Source organism: Bos grunniens, chromosome X, assembly GCF_055505025.1.
Source record: "Bos grunniens cultivar Pamir isolate PY7600 chromosome X, Bosgru_T2T1.0, whole genome shotgun sequence".
NCBI classification, from domain to species: domain Eukaryota; kingdom Metazoa; phylum Chordata; class Mammalia; order Artiodactyla; family Bovidae; genus Bos; species Bos grunniens.
The window spans coordinates 144,721,973-144,747,015 of record NC_141194.1 but is presented as its reverse complement, the minus strand read 5'-3'; the positions used below and the strand labels follow the sequence as shown (position 1 = coordinate 144,747,015).

Genomic DNA, 25,043 nt, shown 5'->3' with positions numbered 1-25,043 from the left:
TAGTGGATCTAATACATTGACTGGCATCAGCAAAGTAGTTAATAGTAGGGTTTTATTTGATAAAGGAATATAGTCCAATCACACATCCTTTCAGTAAAAGGGTTTTAATGACTTCTGGACATCATCTTTTCCATCTATTTGATGTCAAAGGATAGGTTTTATTATAGTTTCATGCTTTTCTTAATGAATTCTCTCTTGAACTTTGAAATTTCTAGACTGTTACAGTCTTTTCTAATGTCTAATTCAATCTATTTTGAAGTAGTTTCCATTAGTTTGCTCTTATTTTTTAAAGGAGAGCTAGAAGTTGAATAGCTATTCACTCTTCATGATTATTAAAATCTTCCTACGTAGAAAGATAATGCTATTCTTCTATCAGTGAGTTAACTGCATTTTTTTTTGGGTAATGGGGGTTATAAGAATCCATCTATACTTTCTTATATAGGAGCCCTTTAAGGGTAAGATGGTTATTAAGCACCAATAACACAACAAGTATATAATAGTTCATCATCCCTAAATTGCCTTAGTTTCTGTGGGGTCTCTGGGCCCTGATGCGTACAAGGTATGTTTGAGCCCTCTGAGCACCTCTGGCAGGTATGGGGTTTGATTCTAAATGCAATTTTGCCCCTCCTACTGTCTTGCTGGGGCTTCTCCTTTGTTCAGACTTAAATTGAAGACAGTAGGGAAAACCACTAGAGCATTCAGGTATGACCTAAATCAAATCTGTTACGATTATACAGTGGAAGTGACCAACAGATTCAAGGGATTAGATCTGATAAACAGAATGCCTGAAGAACTATGGATGGAGGTTTGTGACATTGTACAGGAGGCGGTGATCAAGACCATCCCCAAGAAAAATAAATGCAAAGGCAAAATGGTTGTCTGAGGAGGCCTTATAAATAGCTATGAAAAGAAGAGAAGCAAAACTTAAAGGAGAAAAGGAAAGATATACCCATCTGAATGCAGAGTTTCAAACAATAGAGAGATAAGAAAGCCTTCCTCAGTGATCAGTGCAAAGAAATAGAGCGAAACAATAGAATGGGAAAGACAAGAGATCTCCTCAAGAAAATTAGAGTTACCAAGGGAACTTTTCATGCAAAGATAGGCACAATAAAGGACAGAAATAGTATAGACCTAACAGAAGCAGTGGAGAAGGCAATGGCACCCCACTCCAGTACTTTTGCCTAGAAAATCCCATGGATGGAGGAGCCTGGTAGGCTGCAATCCATGGGGTCGTTAGAGTCAGACATGACTGAACGACTTCACTTTCACTTTTCACTTTCATGCATTGGAGAAGGAAATGGCAACCCACTCCAGTGTTCTTGCCTGGAGAATCCCAGGGATGGGGGAGCCTGGTGGGCTGCCATCTCTGGGGTCGCACAGAGTCAGACACAACTGAAGCAACTTAGTAGCAGCAGCAACAGAAGCAGAAGATATTAGGAAGAGGTGGCAAGAATACACAGAAGAACTGTACAAAAAAGGTCTTCATGACTCAGATAATCACAATGGTGTGATCACTCACCTAGACCCAGACATCCTGGAATGTGAAGTCAAGTGGGCCTTAGGAAGCATCACTAAGAACAAAGCTAATGGAGGTGATGAAATTCCAGTTGAGCTATTTCAAGTCCTAAAAGATGATGCTGTGAAAGTCCAGCAATCTGGACTTTATGCCAGCAAATCTGGAAAACTCAGCAGTGGCCACAGGACTGGAAAAGGTCAGTTTTCATTGGAACCCCTAAGAAAGGCAATGCCAAAGAATGCTCAAACTACTGCACAACTGCACTCATCTCACACGCTAGCTAAGTAATGCTCAAAATTCTCCAAGCCAGGCTTCAACAGTACGTTAAGCGAGAACTTTCAGATGTTCAAGCTGGATTTAGAAAAGGCAGAGGAAACAGAGATCAAATTGCCAACATCCGTTGGATCAAAAAAGCAAGAGAGTTCCAGAAAAACATCTACTTCTGCTTTATTAACTATTCCAAAGCCTTTGATTGTGTGGACCAGAACAAACTGTGGAAAATTCTGAAAGAGATGGGAATACCAGACCACCTGACCTGCCTCTTGAGAAATCTGTACGCAGGTCAAGAAGCACCAGTTAGAACTGGACATGGAACAACAGACTGGTTCCAAATTGGGAAAGGAGTACGTCAAGGCTGTATATTGTCACCCTGCTTATTTAACTTATATGCAGAGTACATCATGAGAAATGCTGGGCTGGATGAAGCACAAACTGGAATCAAGATTGCTGGGAGAAATATCAATAACCTCGGATATGCAGATGACACCACCTTTATTGCAGAAGTGAAGAACTAAAGAGCCTCTTGATGAAAGCGAAAGAGGAGAGTGAAAAAGTTGGCTTAAAGCTCAACATTCAGAAAACTAAGATCACAGCATCCAATCCCATCACTTCATGGGAAATAGATGGGGAGACAGTGGAAACAGTGGCTGGCTTTATTTTTATGGGCTCCAAAATCACTGCAGATGGTGACTGCAGCTATGAAATTAAAAGACGCTTACTCCTTGGACGGAAAGTTATGACCAACCTAGACAGCATATTAAAAAGCAGAGACATTACTTTGCCAACAAAGGTCTGTCTACTCAAGGTTATGGTTTTTCCAGTCGTCATGTATGGATGTGAGAGTTGGACTATAAAGAAAGCTGAGCCCTGAAGAACTGATGCTTTTGAACTGAGGTTTTGGAGAAGACTCTTGAGCGTCCCTTGGACAACAAGGAAATCCAACCAGTCCATTCTAAAGGAAATCAGTCCTGAATATTCATTGGAAGGACTGATGCTGAAGCTGAAACTCCAATACTTTGGCCACCACATGTGAAGAGTTGACTCACTGGAAAAGACCCTGATGCTGGGAAAGATTGGGCGGGAGGAAAAGGGGACGACAGAGGATGAAATGGTTGGATGGCATCACTGGCTTGAGTTTAAGTAAACATGAGTTTGAGTAAACATGAGCTTGAGTAAACTCCAGGAGTTGGTGATGGACAGGGAGGCCTGGCGTGCTACAGTCCATGGGATCACAAAGAGTCGGACACGACTGAGTGACTAAACTGAACTGATCCCTAAATTTGTCTTCTTCCAGCTAGATAACCCATCTCCTTTAGCTTTTCCCATCTTTTAATCCTTATTGTCAACCTTTGGCTTTCTCCAGGTAGGATTGTTATTGTCATTAGTAAAATCAATATATTGTTTTAAAATAGAATACATGTAATTAACAAGTATATATTCATATCCTTATTTCTATTTTCCATATTTACAAAGCAACAAGATGTTAGTATCAACCACATTGACGGGGGAGGCAACAAGAGATGAGCAAGCAAGGAGCTGGAGCCACAGAGCAGTGAGTCCATCACAGTCTATGACAAGTGGGAATGGTAATGAGGTAATTGGGAAAATCTAGAACAGGGAAGGTCAGGCAAACTACAACCTTAAGCCAAATCCAGTATGTCATCTGCTTTTGTATGTCCCACAAGATAGAAACACAAATTGCTTTCACATTTTTAAATAGCTGGAAAAAAAAATCAAAGAAAAATATTTTGTGTAATATGAAAATTATATGAGATTCAAATTTCTGTGTTCATATATAAAGCTTTATTGGAACACAACCTCACTCATTTGTTTATAAACAAACTGTCTAAAGTTGCTTTCACAACACAATGGCAGAGCCGATTAGTTGTGACAGAGATCCTATAGCCTGGAAAATCAAGAAGATTTCCTTCCTGGCACTGTACTGTGTATTCTAGAGAATCATCTTCAGTAGTCTGGTGGCCTGGTATGTAAATTAGAGATCCTCTCTAATTTAAGAAATTCAGTTAGGTTGGCTGTTTCACGTATCTCAGGGACTCTGATATTCTCAGGTGATTACACTGGAGTTCAGAATTTACCTGTTCTTTGAGATTAGGAAAGAGATTAGTCCTGAAGAAAATTATTTGCATAATGAGGGCTCTCAGAAAGTGGGGATGGTCTCTAGAATCCTAGAGTGCCAGTTAGTAATATGTCACTTAATAAAGAAACTGCAAATCTATTAAGGGATATGGAGGTATCTGATAAATTTCAGTACTTTTATTGTATATTTATTTGGAAAAATTTAACAAATGTTACTTCATTATTTGGAACTTCGACTTATTAATATTAAACTGCAGTGAAAGATACCTGAGCTGTCATATTTCTCCTCAACACAGAAAACTTCAATGAAAGATTGATTTCTTATATGATGCAATTTTGAAAGATACCAGAAATAACTGACTCCTTTTTCTCTTAAGTGACAGCTACTCTAAGCTTCCCCCAGTTTCCCATTGTTTCCAATGTCAAAAGAAAGTAGCATTTCTAAGGAATTATATTTTAGCAATAAATCAGGCTCTAACACACAAACACTATTATTATTGTTTGATGGACTATGGGCTTGGGTCCATACACTCCATGGAAAGATTTTAAAAGGGCAAATCCACTTAAATGATCTAAAATGTCTTGTAGATGCTGCCACTGTCTTCTTTTCATCATTATACAGAGGCAGTGATTATTGTGTATATAAAGAATAAATGATGTACTGATACTAATGAACCGGTTAAACTGTGAAATGATTTACCTATCAATCCATTTTTCCTGACACCCATTCCTATCCCCTTCTCTATTTATACTGACATATGAATATGTCAACATAATCAGTTAAGGTGGGAATATTAAGTTATTACAACAGATGTTAGAGTGGAGTGGAGGGAGGGGGTTTCCATTAAAAACCATTTACAGAGCAGGATTGAAGGCAAAAGGAGAAGGGGGCAGCAGAGGATGAGATGGTTGGATGGCATCACTGACTCAATGGACATGAGCAAGCTCTGGGAGATGATGAAAGACAGGGAAGCCTGACATGCTGCAGTCCATGGGGTTGCAAAGAGTCGAACACGACTGAACAACAACTGAACAACAACAACGGAGCAGGAGAGCACACTGATAATGTTTCTCTGGACGGGTTACACTGGGTTTGCTCACCTCAACAATACAGAATGTGACGAGATGTGTCTGTCTACTTCTTACTTCTACGTGGGTATAAAATAGGGGGAACTCAAAGGTGTGGGGTGAGTCAGAAAAAAAAATATGAAGCTTCTTGCTCCTTAGTTTTATGTAATGGCTCTTTTGGGCCTGAAGATTCTCCTGGAATCAAGACTCTCAACTGAAGTGTACTTAATAAGTCAATCACATGATTTTTTAAAAAAAACTTCCCATATATTTTAACTTAAAATATGTACCATAGGGACTTCCCTGGTCATCCAGAGGATAAGCCTCTGCATTCCCAATGCAGGAGTCATGGATTTAATCCCTGGTCAGGGAACCAAGATTTTATATACTGTGTGGCACAGCCAAAAACAATTAAAACAATATGTAACACAGAATGGATTTGCTGGGTATGCTAATTTTAAGGGAAGCAATCCTTTTCTACAAAAGTTTAGTCACTTCTAGATTCTAGGAGATAATTTCTTCAAAGGAAAAGAAATACTAAGTAGTTGGCCTCAATGGAATTATAGTTCTCTTTTGATAATGAGGGTTTGTATCCACAGTATAATCATACATCCCTTTATGAAAATGCAGTTGCCTCTTCTGCTTATTTTAAGATACCATAAATTTAAAAGAGTATAATAACATGTAAATAATGTGTGTGGGTTAACTGAGGAAAGGACAGCTCTACATGAAGGGTATTCATGTGTCAAGTGCTTTTAGAAGTCTGATTATTAAAATACACTGGAAAACCTGTCTGCTTCATGATTCTGAAAGCTAGTCCAACAATCTGGGAAGTCTGGCCTTAGAAGAAATATCATTGTGACGACAAGGGAAAAAAAAAGAAAAAACATGGGTAGAAAACATCAGTAACATTAAGACCATGTCACTAACAAGAAAGAGCTTGATAAGCTGAAAAGGATAAGAGCTGAGAGCAGATCTTTTTATCTCCAACAAATAGCTTATTTTCAAATCCACTAGACCACAGAGGATGAGATGTTTGGATGGCATCACCAACTCAATGGACATGAGTTTGGGTAAACTCTGGGAGTTGGTGATGGACAGGGAGGCCTGGAGTGCTGTGCTTCATGGGGTCACAAAGAGTCGGACACAACTGAGTGACTGAACTGAACTGAGATCACCTTCTACTTTTTAGAATACTGAAGAAAAAGATTATGATAATTACTCTGAATTTATCCAGAGCCAGTGCCAATATCTCAAACTTCCCCAGGTTTATGGAGCCTAGAATACTGGTCAACTCCAAGGACTCTATTTAGAATAGAGAATAAAGGAAGATGGGTGAAGAAAAGACCAAACGATGCTAATGACAGATATGTAAAACCTGATATAAAATGAGATCTTCCTGACTTCTTTTTGGACAGCTACCTTATTCCAATTTTATCTAAAATAACAAAATTAGTGTTAATTTACATAGCCAAAGTATTGGTCTCTGTTATTGATCTAAGATCAGTGACTGATTTTAGATTAGGAAGACCAAGAAGGGACCGTCAAATAATCAAGTTTACCAGCTCAGTTTACATGAGAATGAGTTTTGAGACTAATAGTTATATATAATACTCATGGTAAATAAAATCTGGATAACATTGAACTTTAAACATTTAGTAGATAAAGAAAATCATCTTACTGTGTGGCCTAGGATAGGTAACAGATTACATAAAAGGACCAACTATAGAAGTCAGTGCTCTGTAAGGAAGGGTTTTAACCTGTTCACTGAAATATTCTGTGGGCTTTTAAAAATGTAAAATGAGGAAACATGTCAAAGTTCTGTCCAAGATTCCATTAGAATTTAAATTAGCAGAATATGCTTTTCAGTTAAACCTTTACGATGAAAACCATGGATATTGCACCAGTAAAATATTCTGCCACATATTGATATATTTGTAGTGTGGCCAACAATATAGGCTCAGATAGTCTCTGACATTTTCTAAGAAAAACAGTTTAAAATAAAATTCTGGCAACATTTGTTGGTCTTTGATGTTATAAAACTGCTTATTTTACGATCTGACTAGAATCTGGGGGTAAAGAAATTAGTCTTTGTGCTTAATAGACATACACACACTTACGCAGTTCACCAGCTGCATTTCGTCCACCAACTGCATACAGGTATCCTTTGAGGGCACTGAGGTGGAAGAAGGTGCGCTTTTCATTTAGAGATGCAACTTGCATCCACTTATTGTATCGTGGATCAAATCTGAAGACTGTATCAACTGCCGTTTTTCCTTTTGTGTCATAATTGCTCTGTCCTCCAACGACGTAGAGGAAATTTCCAATGACGGCAATGCCATGCTGGTACCTTGGGGCATCCATGGGGGCTAAGGACTTCCACTCATGGGCCTTTTCATCATACATGCGCAATTCCTTGCTGACAACCAGCTGCTGCCTCAGCACTCCTCCTAGTGTAACCAAATGAGTGGTGTCAGACCGAATGGCAGTCCTGTCTGACTGCATCACTGGCTGCATATATGGCATCATTTGATAATTGCTGGCTTCCAAAAGGAGATTCACACACGTATTGTCAGTTCTCATGAAATCCACGGTTTGCACGTAATTAATGAGCTCCTGCGGTGTCATCAGTGGAAATCGTATGTTCTTCATTAACTTTGCAGCAAAGTCCATCCGAGGCTCTTCCAGGCGTAGCCAGCGACAGGTAGCCTTAAAGAGCTCAAGTTCAGTGCAATGCTTAAGGCTATTACTGGAAAGCACGAAGGCAAGACGTTCAAAAGGGAGTTTCAAGAACTCCCCAGTGCTCAGCAACGCAGGAAAATTCTTCAAGACGAAACTGTTAACATATTTATCCACTTCTGTCAGATTGTAGGTATTGGCAATCCGCCCAACTTCAACACAATTGTCTAAAGTGACCTATTAAGCCAATCCAAAAAAGAATAATAATTAAAACCCAACTACTTTCATGGCACTCATACCTGGATATATAAATACCTGCTCTAGAATAAGAGTAAATGTGCTTTTTACTGTCCATATAGATGAAAATTAAGATTCTTTTCTCCGTATATTAACTATTTAAAGAGAATTCACAAACCACCCTTACCTAATCCAATAGAAAGGAGACTAAAAGAAAATGCTTGTTCAGAGTCAGTAGATGGAAAGTTACTCTAAGAAACAATGGTATAACTTGACTATGCCAACATAATTATTTCCTTTCCTCAAAAATGTGTCCTCACCACTACCCTGCAAATACTAAGAAAGTTCTGGCCAGATGGAAGTTCTGCAAAAATAGAAAGCAATTCTATAATGAATCATCTCAATTCACTTTTCAGTCATGATTCTTAAAAGCAACTCAGCTAGCAGATCCACAAACAGAAAAGCTCTAGTACCTGATCCCTATATTTCTTTCATGTCAACAGGCATCATCATTCATCACTATCATTCATTTTGATTCCTTCAAAAGTTATTGCTTATAGTGAAGATAATTTAATAGGGCCATTATTCCTAGGGTGAATTTATTTTCCATATTATTTATGTAGAAATAGAATCAAGGAAATCACTTTCTTGAGGAATGGAATGGGTGTTTTTGTATCAAATTATTCATGTAGTTTAGTTTCCAGTAAGTATGCTGATGGCTGGCACCACAGTTTTCCTTAGCTACCCTCTTACTCTCATCATACTCCAGCTCTGCCTGGAGTCCCCGTTAGCCCCTCAAATCTCCCCAGCACAGAGTAAAATAAAGCAAAACCAGAAGTCATGAAAAGGAGAGAAGCTATGGAGAGGCCCATCTTTGGCAGGAAGTCTTTTCAATGTTCTAAGGGCTAATTAGTCAAAAGTGAAAATTAGGAAAATCAAATCAGCAAATATGTAAAGCATAAATCACAAAAACAAGCCTGCCATACAAATCTCTTTGTAATTGTATGTGTGTGTGTGTGTGTATGTACAAACACAGAGACAAGTCACAGGCAAAGGACTCACTGGATTTTTTTGCTTAATTTTGTCAGGGTGTGTGTTCACAAATGTCACATAAAGCTCACTGATGCCCCTGTATTGTTAACCGACTGGCAGATGGATAAGAGAAAATTGGCTAATCCTTCTATCATCTTGTTATTGAAAAGCTGAAATGAGATGAAAATCATGACTCCTCTGCATAAAGTCACAGCCGAGTTATGACATAATACCACTGAAAGTTTGAAGGCCAACACATACACACACATGTTGCTATTTTCATAGATAATTACTCAAGAAGAATTTGAACTCTTTTAGGCACTGATTTGCTGCACGAAAATCAACAATTTAAAATTGTTATTATACTTAGTACCTATGTATTTTAAAATACCGAAAATAAATTGTAACACAGGAGGACTAGGAAAAATAAATGAACAACTTATGGGCCTTTTCAAACACACAGTTTAATACTATTCGATAACTTGGTTAATAAAAAGTACACTTTAATCCACTTTTAGGGGTGGCAGGTTGGTGTCTGACACAATTTTAAAGTTGTGTAAATAAAATTACAATTAATACCTCATTGCCCAAATCACCCCAGGTGGAAGGAATTCCTGTTTGGGGTAATAGACCTACTTTATGGGGTAAGACATAGTCCTTCCCCAAAAGCAAAAGTAATTTTCATTTTTGAAGATGTTTGCTAATATGGATAAGCAAACATTGATGAAAGCACAAATATATTTCCTGAGTACGCAGATTCTTATCATCACTGATATGATTGATTACAAATAAAAAAATTAAAACAACAAAGACTATATTTTAAATGGGCAAAATAATAGCATTGGCTGTTAGTCACCAAAATTAATTCTAAATTTATAGCATATATAATGGAAGGACTGATGCTAAAGCTGAAACTCCAATACTTTGGCCACCTCATGCGAAGAGTTGACTCATTGGAAAATACTCTGATGCTGGGAGGGATTGGGGGCAGGAGGAGAAGGGGACAGACGACAGAGGATGAGATGCCTGGATGGCATCACTGACTCGATGGACATGAGTTTGAGTGAACTCTGGGAGTTGGTGATGGACAGGGAGGCCTGGCGTGCTGTGATTCATGGGGTCGCAAAGAGTCAGACACGACTGAGCGACTGAACTGGAACTGGAATATAAACCGAGATTAAAGATTAGAAACCAATCTGTGTAATTCAGAACTGGGATCAAGATATTCAGTTCCTTCCTCTTTTCCTTCTTCAGTATCATTCAATAAGGAAACAGTTTTTAAAACAAGAGGATAAAAAAAAACTACCTTGTATTTAAGGGCATTTTGAAAATCCCTTCTATATATCAGATATACAGATTCTCAGGAATGGGAAAACCTTGACAGATTGCCTAGCTAATATAGCTAGCTGCCTACTCTTTCCTTTAAAAAATGACCACCAGAGAATGGTATTTCATAACCTTCTGAATAGTCATCTTCTTGATACAAGGACTAAGTATTTTTTATAGCTCATGTACCACAGCTACCACACTGTGGGTATATAACAAAGGTTAAATGCCATGATTATCAGCAATTTAAAAATTAAAGATGTGATGATAGATACAACTAAAAACAGAATATCTGCTGAATTAACACAGCAGATTACTAGAGTCTTATTAATTTTAAAATGAGACTCAGATAAGAAAATATGTAACAGGAAATTAATTTTTATGAAGTACATGCAATCAAAGCTAAAAAATTTGGGGAACACGTGTATACCTGTAGCAGATTCATGTTGATGTATGGAAAAACCAATACAATATTGTAAAGTTAAAAAATAAAATAAAATTAAAAAAAATTAATTGTAGACCATAGGGACTGTAGAAGCACAGTGTAGAATAACAGTTAATATAAGCAGATCAAAAATGATGGAATAACAGTAAACAAGTTTTGGAAAAATACAAGATTATTCAATTATAGCTCATTGTAATCCATTCTCAGTCATGATTTTTAAAAGTGTTTCAGCTAGCATAGTCCCAAACATTTAACCTTAGACATTACAAAATAATGAATATGTACAGTAACATAATATATACTGCAATTCAGGTACATAATACATTTCAAAACTGTAAAATATGAATTTAAAGCTTATTAAAAAATACATCATAAGCAGAAAGAACTCTAATTTCATCTGAATATATACCCTGGCCAAAATTCCAAAGAAGAGTCATTAAAGAAGTTAAGCCAGGTAATTATATTAGAGTTTTAAAGGATAGAGAAGCAAAAAAGGACAAAATTTCCCAACTTCTTATGAGAACCAACAGCGTTATTTTAAAAAACAATCAAGTACACATTTAAGTTTCCTTGATATAATTTATAAATTATTCTACTGATTACAGTAGAACCTTCATGGTCATCCTAAAGGCAGTTCTAAGCATCATGATTTTCAATTTTCATTAGCATACTGGTACTCATTGCTGCAATATTAAGTTGTCCAAATCACACCTGATGTACCTAATGCTGTGATTAACATAATTTGATATTTTAATGACAGGTTTCATCAGTAATCTGTGATGTTACGTTGTTGAAGTTCAGTGTCTTATACAAATAAATTTCCATTTAGAAAAAAAAAAGCAAATGACTATCTGCTTTTCGTCCTCTCAAGGGAAGAGCAAACACTAAGAAATTCACTGGTAAATCTGGGCAGTGGGGTGGTGCTCTTCAGACATTCAGTGTACCAAATTCTCCTTGGTGCTATCTGGTTTATTAAAATAACACCCTGACCTCAAGTACAACCAATGCAAAGAGAGAAAGCACGTTCACAGAAAACGACTGGGAAGCAGTCAAACAAGCTACTTTGAGGGATACAGGACATAACAGGTATCTTCTCCCAAGCTTCCTTCCACAGATGAGAATATCACAGGACACAAGAAAGGGGCCTTTGGGTAAGAAGAACAAAGGGATGATAAGAAAACTAAAACCTTTCTCTCCGGGTCTTATTTCTCTTCAGGTGATTGACACCATTTGAGGTGAATTTTGAGGGTGTGTCCAGCTTGGCGAATCCTATTTTCTTATTCCTTTGCACTTTGAATGCACTTGCCCTGGTGGATGCAATAGTTATCATAATGGTTTTTGGGGGGATGAGTTGGTTTAGGCCCAGGCTGAGACTCTTCTTTCCCTACAGAATCCCGGATAGGCAAGAATGGGCTGATTAAAGTTATATGCAGGGATGATATTTAGAATATTCGAGTACCAACTAATCAGAACAGATACTCAACCATAAACAACTGGTATCTGGGTACTACTTGCTGAGTATCAGCCTTGACAAGAAGAAAAACAAGACTGGTTTAATGGGGAGAGAAACAGTTTTGATTCATTTTAAAATTACCCATGAATTTTTTTCTCTAATTTGCACTGAGCTTCCCCCAAAGCAAAAACATTACCTGGAAAGACATGTTAATTAAGCTTAATGGGTAAATCCAGTCTTTATGAAAGAAAGAATGTCAAATGCATGTACTATACAGGAAATCCTTACATCAAGAAGAACATTCTTTCCCAAAAAGAACATTCCTCAAAAAGACATCCTTGCTGCTGCTATGGTCACATAATAGCAAAAGAAGCTATCTTTTCCAATAGCTTTCTCTGATTCCCTTCATTGTTCCCTTAGAGAATTCCTTTGTTCTCCAACAAATGTGCCTCTCTTGTTTTCTACTGTCTCCCACTCTTCATGACCCCAGTCACCTCAATAATTTCTGTACATTGCACTGTGAGCTCCCCAACCCGATCAGTGACAATAAATGTACAGGTGGAACCAATGATAGACCTGTATCAAGAAAAAAAATAAACACTTAAAAAAATGAGTTTAAAGAAAGTACACTGAGTCTAAAGCACAGAGAAGTTTCATTCTCTGATTAGATATGCTTTTATGTAAAAAGAAAATGATTTCTTGCTCACCTTCATCCTGCTGTTTACTCTGTATAACTGTAAACTTAAATTTCAATTTTTTCCAGTTCAATTGCAAATTGTTCTATTTCAGTAACCTGACATTAAATTGGGTTTTACAGGCTAGCCTGTAATCCTCCATAATAGTAATACCGTGGGGAAAATGCTAGATGGTACAATTTCCAAACAGCAAACAAATGATAAAAAATTTGACTACAACTTGTTTTTAAATCAGGGGACTGCCACATGGAATTTAGCATGCTGTAGTTATGCAATGTCATAAGGACAAAAGCTAATGTAATTTTTGTAGGTATGTAACAAAACAAAGGTAATTTTTTATTATGTCCATGATAAATGATAATATTTTTAGTTTTACAGAAAATTTTACCAACTCTGCATTATATCCTTCACTGTCATCCTTTTGTTTTCTTTTCATAGTCCTCTTTTTCTATAACTACCAAGAAAATAGCATAGCAAGAACAAAATTAGGGTCTATAGGTCTTATAGCCCCTAATACTAGTTACAACCCTAAAAGAAAAGTATTGCTGCAAAGAAGGCAAAGGTCAGAGCGCAAGGTTCTTGTTCTACTGAGCGTGATGCTCCCTTACAGAGAATGGATGTCTAACCGACCAAAGGCAAATGTGGCTTTATCACTGTATTTGGGGTTTGGCGGTATTTTTAGCAATACAGAGTTGTTCATTTTATTTTTGTAATTTTATTGGAGTATAGTTGACTTACAATGTTGTGTTACTTTCTGTTGTACAGCAAAGTGAATCAGTTATACATGTACGTATATCCACTGTTTTAGGTTCTATTCCCATATCGGTTATTACAAAGTGTCGAGTAGAGTTCCCTGTGCTAGACACTAGGTTCTTATTATTTACTTATGTGTAGTAGCATGTATATGCCAATTATTACCGTATTTAACATTATCATTCAAAATTAACATATAAAGGTTTTGTGGATGACATGCTGATTCATCTTCTATATACCACTGCTCCTCTTCATCCACACAAGTGGTTAAGAACAGATAGAAAAGAATTGTGTTCAAAGCTAACTTTTCTTTCCAGAAATTCAAACCCAGGAAGTGTTTTGGTTATACGAACTATAATCACACTATATCATTAAGAACACAAATCTATTTCCTCAATACAGTTGGGTTAAGTACATGGTTGCAAAATTGTTATATTTTTAAATTATCTATAATAACTGAGCCTGTGGGAAAACTGAAAACATATTTACCTTTGAAAAATATTTATATTATCTTGACACTTTCAGTTCTTATAAATAGGAAAGGCACCCAGGGCTACTGTTTTTCCTGATTTACTTGATTGCTGAGAAAGGGATAATAGAGTAAAGCCTAAATATTTAACTAAGATATGGAATGCATGAAAGAAGGATAAAGGAAAAGTTAGATTTTATATAATCCGTAAACTAAGAACCCACCAACTTTTCTCAAAAATTACCATGGATTCTGAGAAGGAAGATTTCCAATGTAAAATCACATAGACATATCCTAAGCAAACAAGATGAAAGATAAGAAAATAGTATGGTACTAAGAAAAAGCTCATAGGCAAGAATGTTTTAAAATGGGAGTAAGCTACACTAAAAGTAAGCTTTGTCAGGGACATGTCTCTTCTCCTTTAGAAATGGGCTTTAGTATCTCTGCAGAGATACTCGAAATGAAGATTATAATCTTTAAGACAATATTAAGTGTTTATAAAAATAAAGACATTTTCCAAAGGGTAAAAACATACAGTTATAATAAATGCTTCAAGGAAGTTAAGGAACCAACATTCTAATTACAGGAAATTTGCTATGATGTCATCTTGAAATAAATGTGCTTTAAATAGACGTATCCAGAACAAACTTATTTTCTAATATTGTTATTTTGAGAAATGCATATTTTTATAACTTAAGAAATCAGCTTTACCCAGTTTGGTTCTTTTCATTCAGACTAAGGAACTGATCACAACCAGCATCTCAAGTGATAGGTACTGAACTTGAATAACAGACAATGGGTACTAGGTCAACAGTGTCTGTAGCTACTGATTAGTTTCAAGGAAATCATGACACTGTACCTAGTTTGCCTCAGGACAGCCACATGTTGCTAAGATCAGTGTAAATAAAGGTTAAGAGTTTATAAATGTAAGTATTAAGTACTATTAATTTAAGGGTCTCAACCAAAATGAGGCACTATCCAAAGCAAGTGGGTGACTATAAGGAAGTTCAGTGACTGGTGGTTGTATGTGTCCTCTATTATCTATTAAAATATGCTGTAAACGACTTAGTAGGTGATGTGTTGCCATGGAATCAAAAAGATTTACACATAGGTGTTAGTTCTTCTCAAGATCTAGGTCCCATATTTAAAGGAAGAAAAAAAAATGACTTGAGTATATCTTAAAAGACTTCTAGAACCTCAGATGACTTTCCCATAGAACTCCATTTAAAAAACCTGCTTGTATAAAATCATTAAGCAGAATAAAACTGGATTACAATATATAACATTATCAAACATGCTAAGGATTTTATTGCTATCAAACCCTTATTACTGTCTAATGTCACTGGATGACACAGAAGGCTTTTTTAAATGGTTCTATTTTGTAAAAATGCACCTGCACTGTTTTCTCCTGAACCTGCTTCCACACCATACAGTAGATGACATCTCTCTCTAAAGGCCAGTTAGTTTCAGGCCACAATACTATTCATCACAGGAAAAGATTTGATTTGAAAATGTCTTACCCCAGATATGAGAAAAACTTTGCAGAAGTCCAAAACCGGCAGAATCTGTAGAAAACTGGCAGCTTCCAGTGTGTCTTGAAGGTTGTCCATATTAAGAGAAAGCTTTGCAGTGTAAATGAAGTCAATAATTTTCCTTAAACCGACTTTGCTCACGCCATGAAGCTTAATGCACATTAAATCTTGTTCTTTCATCCCACCTTAAATAAAGACACTCAATTAAATGAAGGTGGATAATTTAATTAAGGTCAAACTCACTTCTGTTGCTAATTAGATGCAATAAAATCAGGGAAAAATTTATTCTGTGTAAGCATTAGTATCTGAGTCAAGCTTCTGCATATTTTACAGTTAAAAGAGAGTACTTAAAAAGGAATATCTCTATACTAATGGAGGTGGTATATGATGCAAGTGCCTCCAAAATGTTCTCCTGGCACTTCAGATCTTTTGATGGATTAGAGATTGTACTAGTGACATTGTATTAGTCTCTGATGGCCCATTCAGATATGTGTCTGGAAAAGCAAAGCTATGAAATAAAGGTAGACAGAGGTATAAAAAAGGTGTATCCATTTTCCAAGTTAGAAAAGCACCACCCACCCACACACATACTGGGTATCTATTCTTTTTAAACTCTTCTTGTAAAGACACGGAACAAAAGCACTGAATCTTCCTCTAGCAATGAAAAGATTTAAACACTTATTTTTCTTATTGTTTTAATATGAAAGTAGAGTTTAGAAGGCAAGCTACCTGTGAACATAGCCTTGAAGTAATCACTAGCAGAGGCCATCATGACTCTGTGCACAGGGAAGGCATCATCTGTGTCCCCTGGCATCAGGGTCACGTCACAGAGCAATCCTTCAAGTCGGAGCTGGTCAAATCCCTACAAGAAGAACATGAGATAAGCCACTCATCAAGGTAAAATGGGAACACAAATTTCTGTGTGCTAAAATTCTCTTGACATATTAATGTCTGTGGAACATAAAGCCAGTAGAATAATGACTCAGAAGACAAAAAACTGAACAGCTTACTTGATATGTGACAATAAAGAACAAATAAGGAAAAGAGCATATATGTTCACTTATTTATACAACCATTGGCTTTTATTATTCTGAAAAAAACTACCATGTACACTTTCATTTTCCCATGTGCAGAATTAGGGTGTTACACTACCATTCCTTTCCATAATAATATATTTTATAATATATAGTTCTTTTATTCTTGGTTTTCACTTGCTTGTTTTTGTTGTTTGAAAAAAGAAAGGTCCAGAACATCTGTGCTAACTGCAAAATAGGAGTTACTTTCTGCCAACCAGATTATTCCACCTCTTACAAAACAAGGAACTGTGTTAGACATCCTTATATTCAGTATTTGATACTAGTATTTGATATACTTGCTCCTGCTTGATCAATTATCTTTCAAGTTTTAAATTTAATTATCTCTGGAAAAAAGTGCCCAGGGAGCTCCAACGTGAGACATAATTGTCCCCAAATGCTTAAAGTTTAGTGGAGAATTAATAGGCTGACACCCACAGTTCAGAGGAGAGACAGGGCTCTGCTGATAAGAATGCCTGTTGATTAGCTCCACCACCCACTCCTTGAAGAGCCCAACCAATGATAAGCAGGCAGCTGTTCCCTTGGTCTACTCTGGGAAGAATGAAACACTGTAAGATTATAATAGGCTGGTGAAATGCATAAAAAGATGATAATATACAATTTAACAATGAAGCTCAAAATGAAAATTTTTCAAGATGGAGTCTGTAGTTTCAAAAATGGAAATGTACTCTTATAAAAAATCATGAAGATACTCATACAAATTACTTTCAAATAATATAACAAAAACTACCAGCAGAATTATTCTATCCCCTTCATATTTTAATGACCCCACATAAAACTTTTATTTAAAGTTGTGATTCACAGATTTAAGAAGCAGAAGGCACAACATACTGAAGAATGCAGTTTCAGAAATATCGATCCTGCACATATGTATAAGATAAATCTTAGTCTAAACATCTTCTCATCACAATTTTTAAATGGCTTTCTAAAGAAAATGCTTGAATCTACAGAACTAGAACTTCAAAGAGATAATATGATCCAGCCACTTTCTCTCTGGAGAGAGATATAAATATTTTAATTCGAAAAATATTTATACATTATACATACACTTTGGAACAGGATTATGTATCATATTTTTTGCTCTCCAACAGTGATTGACATATGTTTTTGCTCACAAATATCAACTCTTTCACAAATATCCCCTTTCCATTGTAAATGCAAACATTCTCCCCCAATGCCCCCTCAATATTTTCCATTGCTAAATCATCTCCCATCCCTGTTATTTAGAAAACTAGAGGTTAAAAAGAGATGTCCATTTTAGGGAAATATTTACATGCAGAAGGTAAAAAGTGGTGAAAATTCACATATAGTGTGTGAACTATTGCAACTTAATTGCAATTAAGTTTAAGTGGATCGCCTTTTAAACATAAATGAGCATATGAGCACTGGAAAGTCCTAAACGCAACCACTGGGGCTGAAACAGAAGAGGAGGGAACCATCAGGTAGAAGACTAGGATGTCTGAATTCCCCAGTGCTTGGCACACCATGGGGACTTCACAAATGTTCAGCAAATGCTTGAACAAACAAGCCAGACTTTACCCAGATGCCATAACTTGGTATTAAAATAAAAAAAATCAACATGTAGAACCTGAATTTTGTAACAAGCTAACTAGAAACAAAGAACTTTATTTGTGAACCTACTCTCAATAATAAAATGAATTGGACCTATAGTTCTCACTTGTGGTAAACTATAAAGGTTAAGATGAGAGAAGAGGAACTGAATCAGGGTTTAGGCTGAAAAGTTTGGCTTCCAAGGGCTTGGCTTTTTTCTCCTTCAGATAAATTTCAGATTTCAAAAATTTAAATATATCCTTGTGATAAAAATACAGAAGGACATAAACTGAAAACCAAAAGTCCACCTCTTCTACTTACTAAGACTAACTACTGATAACAGTTTAGTATATATACTTCCAGGTCTCTTTCTATACATATACATAATCTACCTTTTGCTTGTATACATACACGATTTTTAAGAGTAGGATACTATATGTACTGTTATGCATTTTAAAAATTCACCTGAGCACATAACATAGACACCTCTGTGTCTCAATACACACAAATCTATTCTTTTTAGTGGATGCACAGAATTTCAAGAGTGTGGTTCAGTTCAGTTCAGTTACTCAGTCGTGTCCCAATCTTTACTGCCCCATGAACTGCAGCACGCCAGGCCTCCCTGTCCATCACCAACTCCTGGAGTTCACTCAAACTCATGTCTATCGAGTCAGTGATGCCATCCAGCCATCTCATCCTCTGTTGTCCCCTTCTCCTCGTGCCCTCAATCCCTCCCAGCATCAGAGTCTTTTCCAATGAGTCAACTCTTTGGATGAGGTGGCCAAAGTATTGGAGTTTCAGCTTTAGCATCAGTCCTTCCAATGAACACCCAGGACTGATCTCCTTTAGAATGGACTGGTTGGATCTCCTTGCAGTCCAAGGGACTCTCAAGAGTCTTCTCCAACACCACAGTTCAAAAGCATCAATTCTTCGGTGCTCAGCTTTCTTCACAGTCCAAATCTCACATCCATACATGACACTTGAAAAACCATAGCCTGGACTAGACGGACCTTTGTTGGCAAAGTAATGTCTCTGCTTTTCAATATGCCATCTAGGTTGGTCATAACTTTCCTTCCAAGGAGTAAATGTCGTTTAATTTCATGGCTGCAATCACTATCTGCAGTGATGTTGGAGCCCATGAAAATAAAGCCTGCCACTGTTTCCACTGTTTCCCAGTCTATTTGCCATGAAGTGATGGGACCAGATGCCATGATCTCAGTTTTCTGCATGTTGAGCTTTAAGCCAACTTTTTCACTCTCCTCTTTCACTTTCATCAAGAGGCTTTTGAGTTCTTCTTCACTTTCTGCCATAAGGGTGGTGTCATCTGCATATCTGAGGTTATTGATATTTCTCCTGGCAATCTTGATTCCAGCTTGTGCTTCCTCCAGCCCAGCATTTCTCATGGTGTACTCTGCATATAAGTTAAATAAGCAGGGTGACAATATACAGCCTTGACGTACTCCTTTTCCTATTTGGAACCAGTCTGTTGTTCCATGTCCAGTTCTAACTGTTGCTCCCTGACCTGCATATAGGTTTCTCAAGAGGCAGGTCAGGTGGTCTGGTATTCCCCTCTCTTTCAGAATTTTCCACAGTTTATTGTGATCCACACAGTCAAAGGCTTTGGCATAGTCAATAAAGCAGAAATAGATGTTTTTTTGGAACTCTCTTGCTTTTTCCATGATCTAACAGATGTCGGCAATTTGATCTCTGGTTCCTCTGCCTTTTCTAAAACCAACTTGAACATCTGAAAATTCACGGTTCACGTATTGCTGAAGCCTGGCTTGGAGAATTTTGAGCATTACTTTACTAGCGTGTGAGATGAGTGCAATTGTGCCATAGTTTAAGCATTCTTTGGCATTGCCTTTCTTTGGGATTGGAATGAAAACTGACCTTTTCCAGTCCTGTGGCCACTGCTGAGTTTTCCAAATTTTCTGGCATATTGAGTGCAACACTTTCACAGCATCATCTTTCAGGATTTGAAATAGCTCAACTGGAATTCCATCACTTCCACTAGCTTTGTTCGTAGTGATGCTTTCTAAGACCCACATTCCAGGATGCCTGGCTCTAAGTGAGTGCTCACACCATCATGATTATCTGGGTCGTGAAGCTCTTTTTTGTACAGTTCTCCTGTGTATTCTTGCCACCTCTTGTTAATATCTTCTGCTTCTGTTAGGTCCATACCATTTCTGTCCTTCATCGAGCCCATCTTTGCATGAAATGTTCCCTTGGTATCCAATTTTCTTGAAGAGATCTCTAGTCTTTCCCATTCTGTTGTTTTCCTCTATTTCTTTGCATTGATCGCTGAGGAAGGCTTTTTTATCTCTCCGTGCTATTCTTTGGAACTCTGCATTCAGATGCTTCTATCTTTCCTTTCCTCCTTTGCTTTTTGCTTCTCTTCTTTTCACAGCTATTTGTAAGGCCTCCTCAGATAGCCGTTTTGCTTTTTTGCATTTCTTTTCTATGGGGATGGTCTTGATCCCTGTCTCCTGTACAATGTCACGAACCTCTGTCCATAGTTCATCAGGCATAGACAGAGTGTCTATCAGATCTAGTCCCTTAAATCTGTTTCTCACTTCCACTGTATAATCATAAGGGATTTGATTTAGGTCATACCTGAATGGTCTAGTGCTTTCCCCTACTTTCTTCAATTTAAGTCTGAATTTGGCAATAAAGAGTTCATGATCTGAGCCACAGTCACCTCCCGGTCTTCTTTTTGCTCACTGTATAGAGCTTCTCCATCTTTGGCTGCAAAGATATAATCAATCTGATTTTGGTGTTGACCATCTGGTGATGTCCATGCGTAGAGTCTTCTCTTGTGTTGTTGGAAGAGGATGTTTGCTATCACTAGTGCGTTCTCTTGGCAAAACTCTATTAGCCATTGCCCTGCTTCATTCTGTATTCCAAGGCCAAATTTTCCTGTTACCCCAGGTGTTTCTTGGGGTGTGGGGTGTGGGGCCAACCACAATTACTCATCCATTCCTCACTTAAGAGACTCAAATATCTCTCAACTTTTGCTATTACAAGCAATATTGCAATAAACTGCCTTGTACCTATACTTACTTATAAGTAGATCTGTGGGAGATATTTTTAGAAATGGAATTGCTGGTTTGAAGAATATATACTTTGAAAGTTTTAATAACTACTGGCAAGTTAAAGCATATGGTTTTATCTTGGAAGATTTACCATACCTTGGGTAATGTCAAAAAAAAGAGATGTCAAGATGTCCATTAGACGAGACTGTGTACAGTATGTCACCTTTATTTTTATTCAGGAAATAACTTTTGAATTTTCTTCTCTAAGATGTATGTAGATAATATCTTTGAAAGGTAATCATGGCTTATTCAGTCAAAAGCAATGATTGTATCTAATCAGTTATTTTCTTCCCCACCTCAAAATCCAAAATCCTTCTTGGCTCATTTGCTGGCCCTCCTGCCTTTAAAATATTTCTACAAATATTTTATACTGGGAATTGAGTTACGTCAGTAGGTTTTGTTCCTACTACTGTAAAAAACGAATTTATTTATTTGACTGTGCCAAGTCTTCGTTGCAGCATACAGGATCTTCAGTCTGTTGAGGCATGGGGACTCTTCGTTGTGCCATGTAGGATCTTAGTTCCCCAATCTAGGACTGAACCCAGGTCCCCTGCATTGGGAGCTCAGAGTCTTTGCCACTGGAACACCAGGAAAGTCCCTTTCCTGCTATTTATTGTTCTTTTTTTTCCCCTTTGAAAAAAGGCATGGCTAATGTTTCCTTTACCATTACCTGCATCATTTCTCATTTGGTCCATATTCCATCAAAACTGCTTGCTGAGATTTGCAGTCAATCCTCAAAATCTGGACAGTTCAGCTAAGACCCCAGGAGCTGTTTACCCTCTTCACAAATGTGATCATTTTGCTTCCTTTTGCACTCTTAAAAATGATCCTCTAAATATTCTTAGTATAATCTGGCAGCACCAAAGAAAGGAAGCTGAGGCTCCTAGACCACTTTTATCACATTCTGAGTATTTTCTATTCTAAGTTTAACTTATCTACCTTTGGCAAATTGCTTTTGAGAGGTTTTTGCATTTGTTTTCACTGCATGTAGTTTCCTACTGTAATATATCTCATAACCTTTATTTTCAGATGCACAAATAGTCCCCCTATCCAATTCCATATTTGCTAACTTTATTCCTGATTATTGCTATCCTCATCCAAATAAGATCTATCAATTCGGATTGTTTTCATACAGATCTAAATATCTTGTTTGCATGTTGTTATCTGTATTATCCCAGTTTCGTCTAAAGGGAAAAAGGCTAAAGTTCCTCTACAACATACTTTGTCGTACAGAAGTAGACAGTCATTTCTCTAAACAACTTTTATACTCTAATCTTGTGAAGACTGTACACTTAAAAGAAGCTGGGATCATTTTCTTTCACAATTCTCATCTGCCTTCTATATATCTACTTTTACTTTCACTCATATCAATTCAGTTCAGTCGCTCAGTCATGTCCGACTCTTTGTGACCCCATGAACCACAGCACGCCAGGCCTCCCTGTCCATCACCAACTCCCGGAGTTCACCCAGACTCACGTCCATCGAGTCAGTGATACCATCCAGCCATCTCATCCTCTGTCGTCCCCTTCTCCTGCCCCCAATCCCTCCCAGCATCAGAGTCTTTTCCAATGAGTCAACTCTTCACATGAGGTGGCCAAAGTACTGGAGTTTCAGCTTTAGCATCATTCCTTCCAAAGAAATCCCAGGGCTGATCTTCAGAATGGACTGGTTGGATCTCCTTGCAGTCCAAGGGACTCTCAAGAGTTTTCTCCAGCACCACAGTTCAAAAGCATCAATTCTTCGGCGCTCAGCTTTCTTCACAGTCCAAATCTCACATCAACACATGACCACAGGAAAAACCATAGCCTTGACTAGACGGACCTTTGTTGGCAAAGTAATGTCTCTGCTTTTCAATACACTATCTAGTTTCGACATAACTTTCCTTCCAAGGAGTAAGTGTCTTTTAATTTCATGGCTGCAGTTACCATCTGCAGTGATTTTGGAGCCCCAAAAAATAAAATCTGACACTGTTTCCCCATCTATTTCCCATTAAGTGATGGGACCAGATGCCATGATCTTCGTTTTCTGAATGTTGAGCTTTAAGCCAACTTTTTCACTCTCTACTTTCACTTTTATCAAGAGGCTTTTTAGTTCCTCTTTACTTTCTGCCATAAGGGTGGTGTCATCTGCATATCTGAGGTTATATAGATTCATGAAAATACCTTGCATACTTAAAATCTGTCCTTTTATTATAAAATCATTTTCTCCCACCAAATCTGAACTTATTCCTCTAGCCAGAATTCTATAAACATTTTTGCCTATTTCCACATGCTAGTAGTCCATGATATACAGATACAGGTCTGTTTTATACAAAATTGCTCAAAATTTCCAATTAGTCTTTCAGAGTGTCTTTAAACTATTTCTAGTGCTTTAAACTCAACTTCTTTCTAGCTTAATCCTTTAGTTCTCTCTTTTCCTATTTCTTCTGGGCCTTGGGTTCTATTTATGAGGGCATTGTGGCCTGTTCTCTATTCCCCTTTCCCTCTTTTATAAACATCCTCATATCTTCTTTTTTAAAATCTCTTCTTCACATTCTTTTGGGGAAAAAATAAGCATTAAAAAAAATGTTCTTTTAAAAAAAAGGATTTTCCTGGACTTGTGGACATGCTGTGGGTGGAGAGGAAAGGGTGGGATGAACTGAAATAGTTGCACTGACATATATGCACTACCATGTGTAAAATAGATAGCTAGTGGGAAGCTACTATATAGCACGGGAAGCTCAACTCCAGTCTCTGTGATGACTCAGAGGGGTGGGATGATCGGAGGGAGGCTCAAGGTGGGAGGATATCTGTATACATATAACTGATTCACTTCGTTGTACAGTAGAAACTAACACAACATTGTAAAGCAACTATAGTCCAAGTAAAAAAGAAATTAAAAAAATCAGAATATAAATATATAAATACAATGAATATATATGTATATATATTTTTTCTTCTCTGTAGTAAATTTACCTAACATATCAAAACTTCAAATACTATTAAACAGAGGGAGGTACATACCCTAAAGGACTGACATTTTTAAATGAGTTTGATAAACTTTTAAATGGTCACATTAAAACAGAGGAGGGTATGTGCTGATATTATACATCTATACTATAGAAACCTGATCAGTTACAAATAATGTATACTAAAAGTTGCTTGAATGTCAACAGCTTTCAAATTAAATATAATACTACTATGGGAAAATAGCTAGATTGATACTCACAGGTATTAAAAAAAAAATCTGATAACCAAACCTCTACACTAAATTCTGCATTGGAAATAACTTACTAGCATAGTCTATCTAGCTTTGATCAGTATAATTTGGAAAAGGAAGGGGAATAAAAAGGAAATGCATCCTGAGAAGAGCAATAAAAATTAACATTAACTATGTTTTATGAACAAAGATTAAGGAACTAAAAGAAGAGAAGGTTGAGGAATACGTTTACTCCACTCTTTAAGTAAATGCAATATATTTGATCAAAGCAACACCACAGTCATGTTGCTCTGAGACATTATTCATTTCATTCAGAGGACAGAAAAGGAACAGATTAATTAAACTTTGTTCTCATAATATAACACTGCTTGGAGTTTAAAAACTGCTAATGGCTTTCTATCACTGCTTTATATCATTATATAAGACTTTAAAGATTAATCTGGCCCTAACTCAACTGTTTAGCCTTATTTTTCATTATTTCTCTAAGTACTCAGATAAACTAAATAGCTATATATATATATGTGTAT

At 37.0% G+C, this 25,043-nt stretch overlaps 1 protein-coding gene across 8 annotated transcripts in view; it reads right to left on the bottom strand.

The window, feature by feature from the left end:
• The window catches only part of KLHL13 (kelch like family member 13), a 196,546-nt gene that overhangs the window by 6,112 nt on the left and 165,391 nt on the right, over positions 1–25,043 (bottom strand). For all 8 annotated transcript variants that reach the window (XM_086388275.1, XM_086388281.1, XM_086388280.1 and 5 more), the window contains 3 exons: positions 16,311–16,443; positions 15,570–15,766; positions 7,081–7,876 (listed from right to left, as the gene is read on the bottom strand). In XM_086388275.1, coding sequence (XP_086244401.1) covers positions 7,081–7,876; positions 15,570–15,766; positions 16,311–16,443 — 1,126 coding nt within the window. The remainder of the gene's footprint in view (positions 1–7,080; positions 7,877–15,569; positions 15,767–16,310; positions 16,444–25,043) is intronic.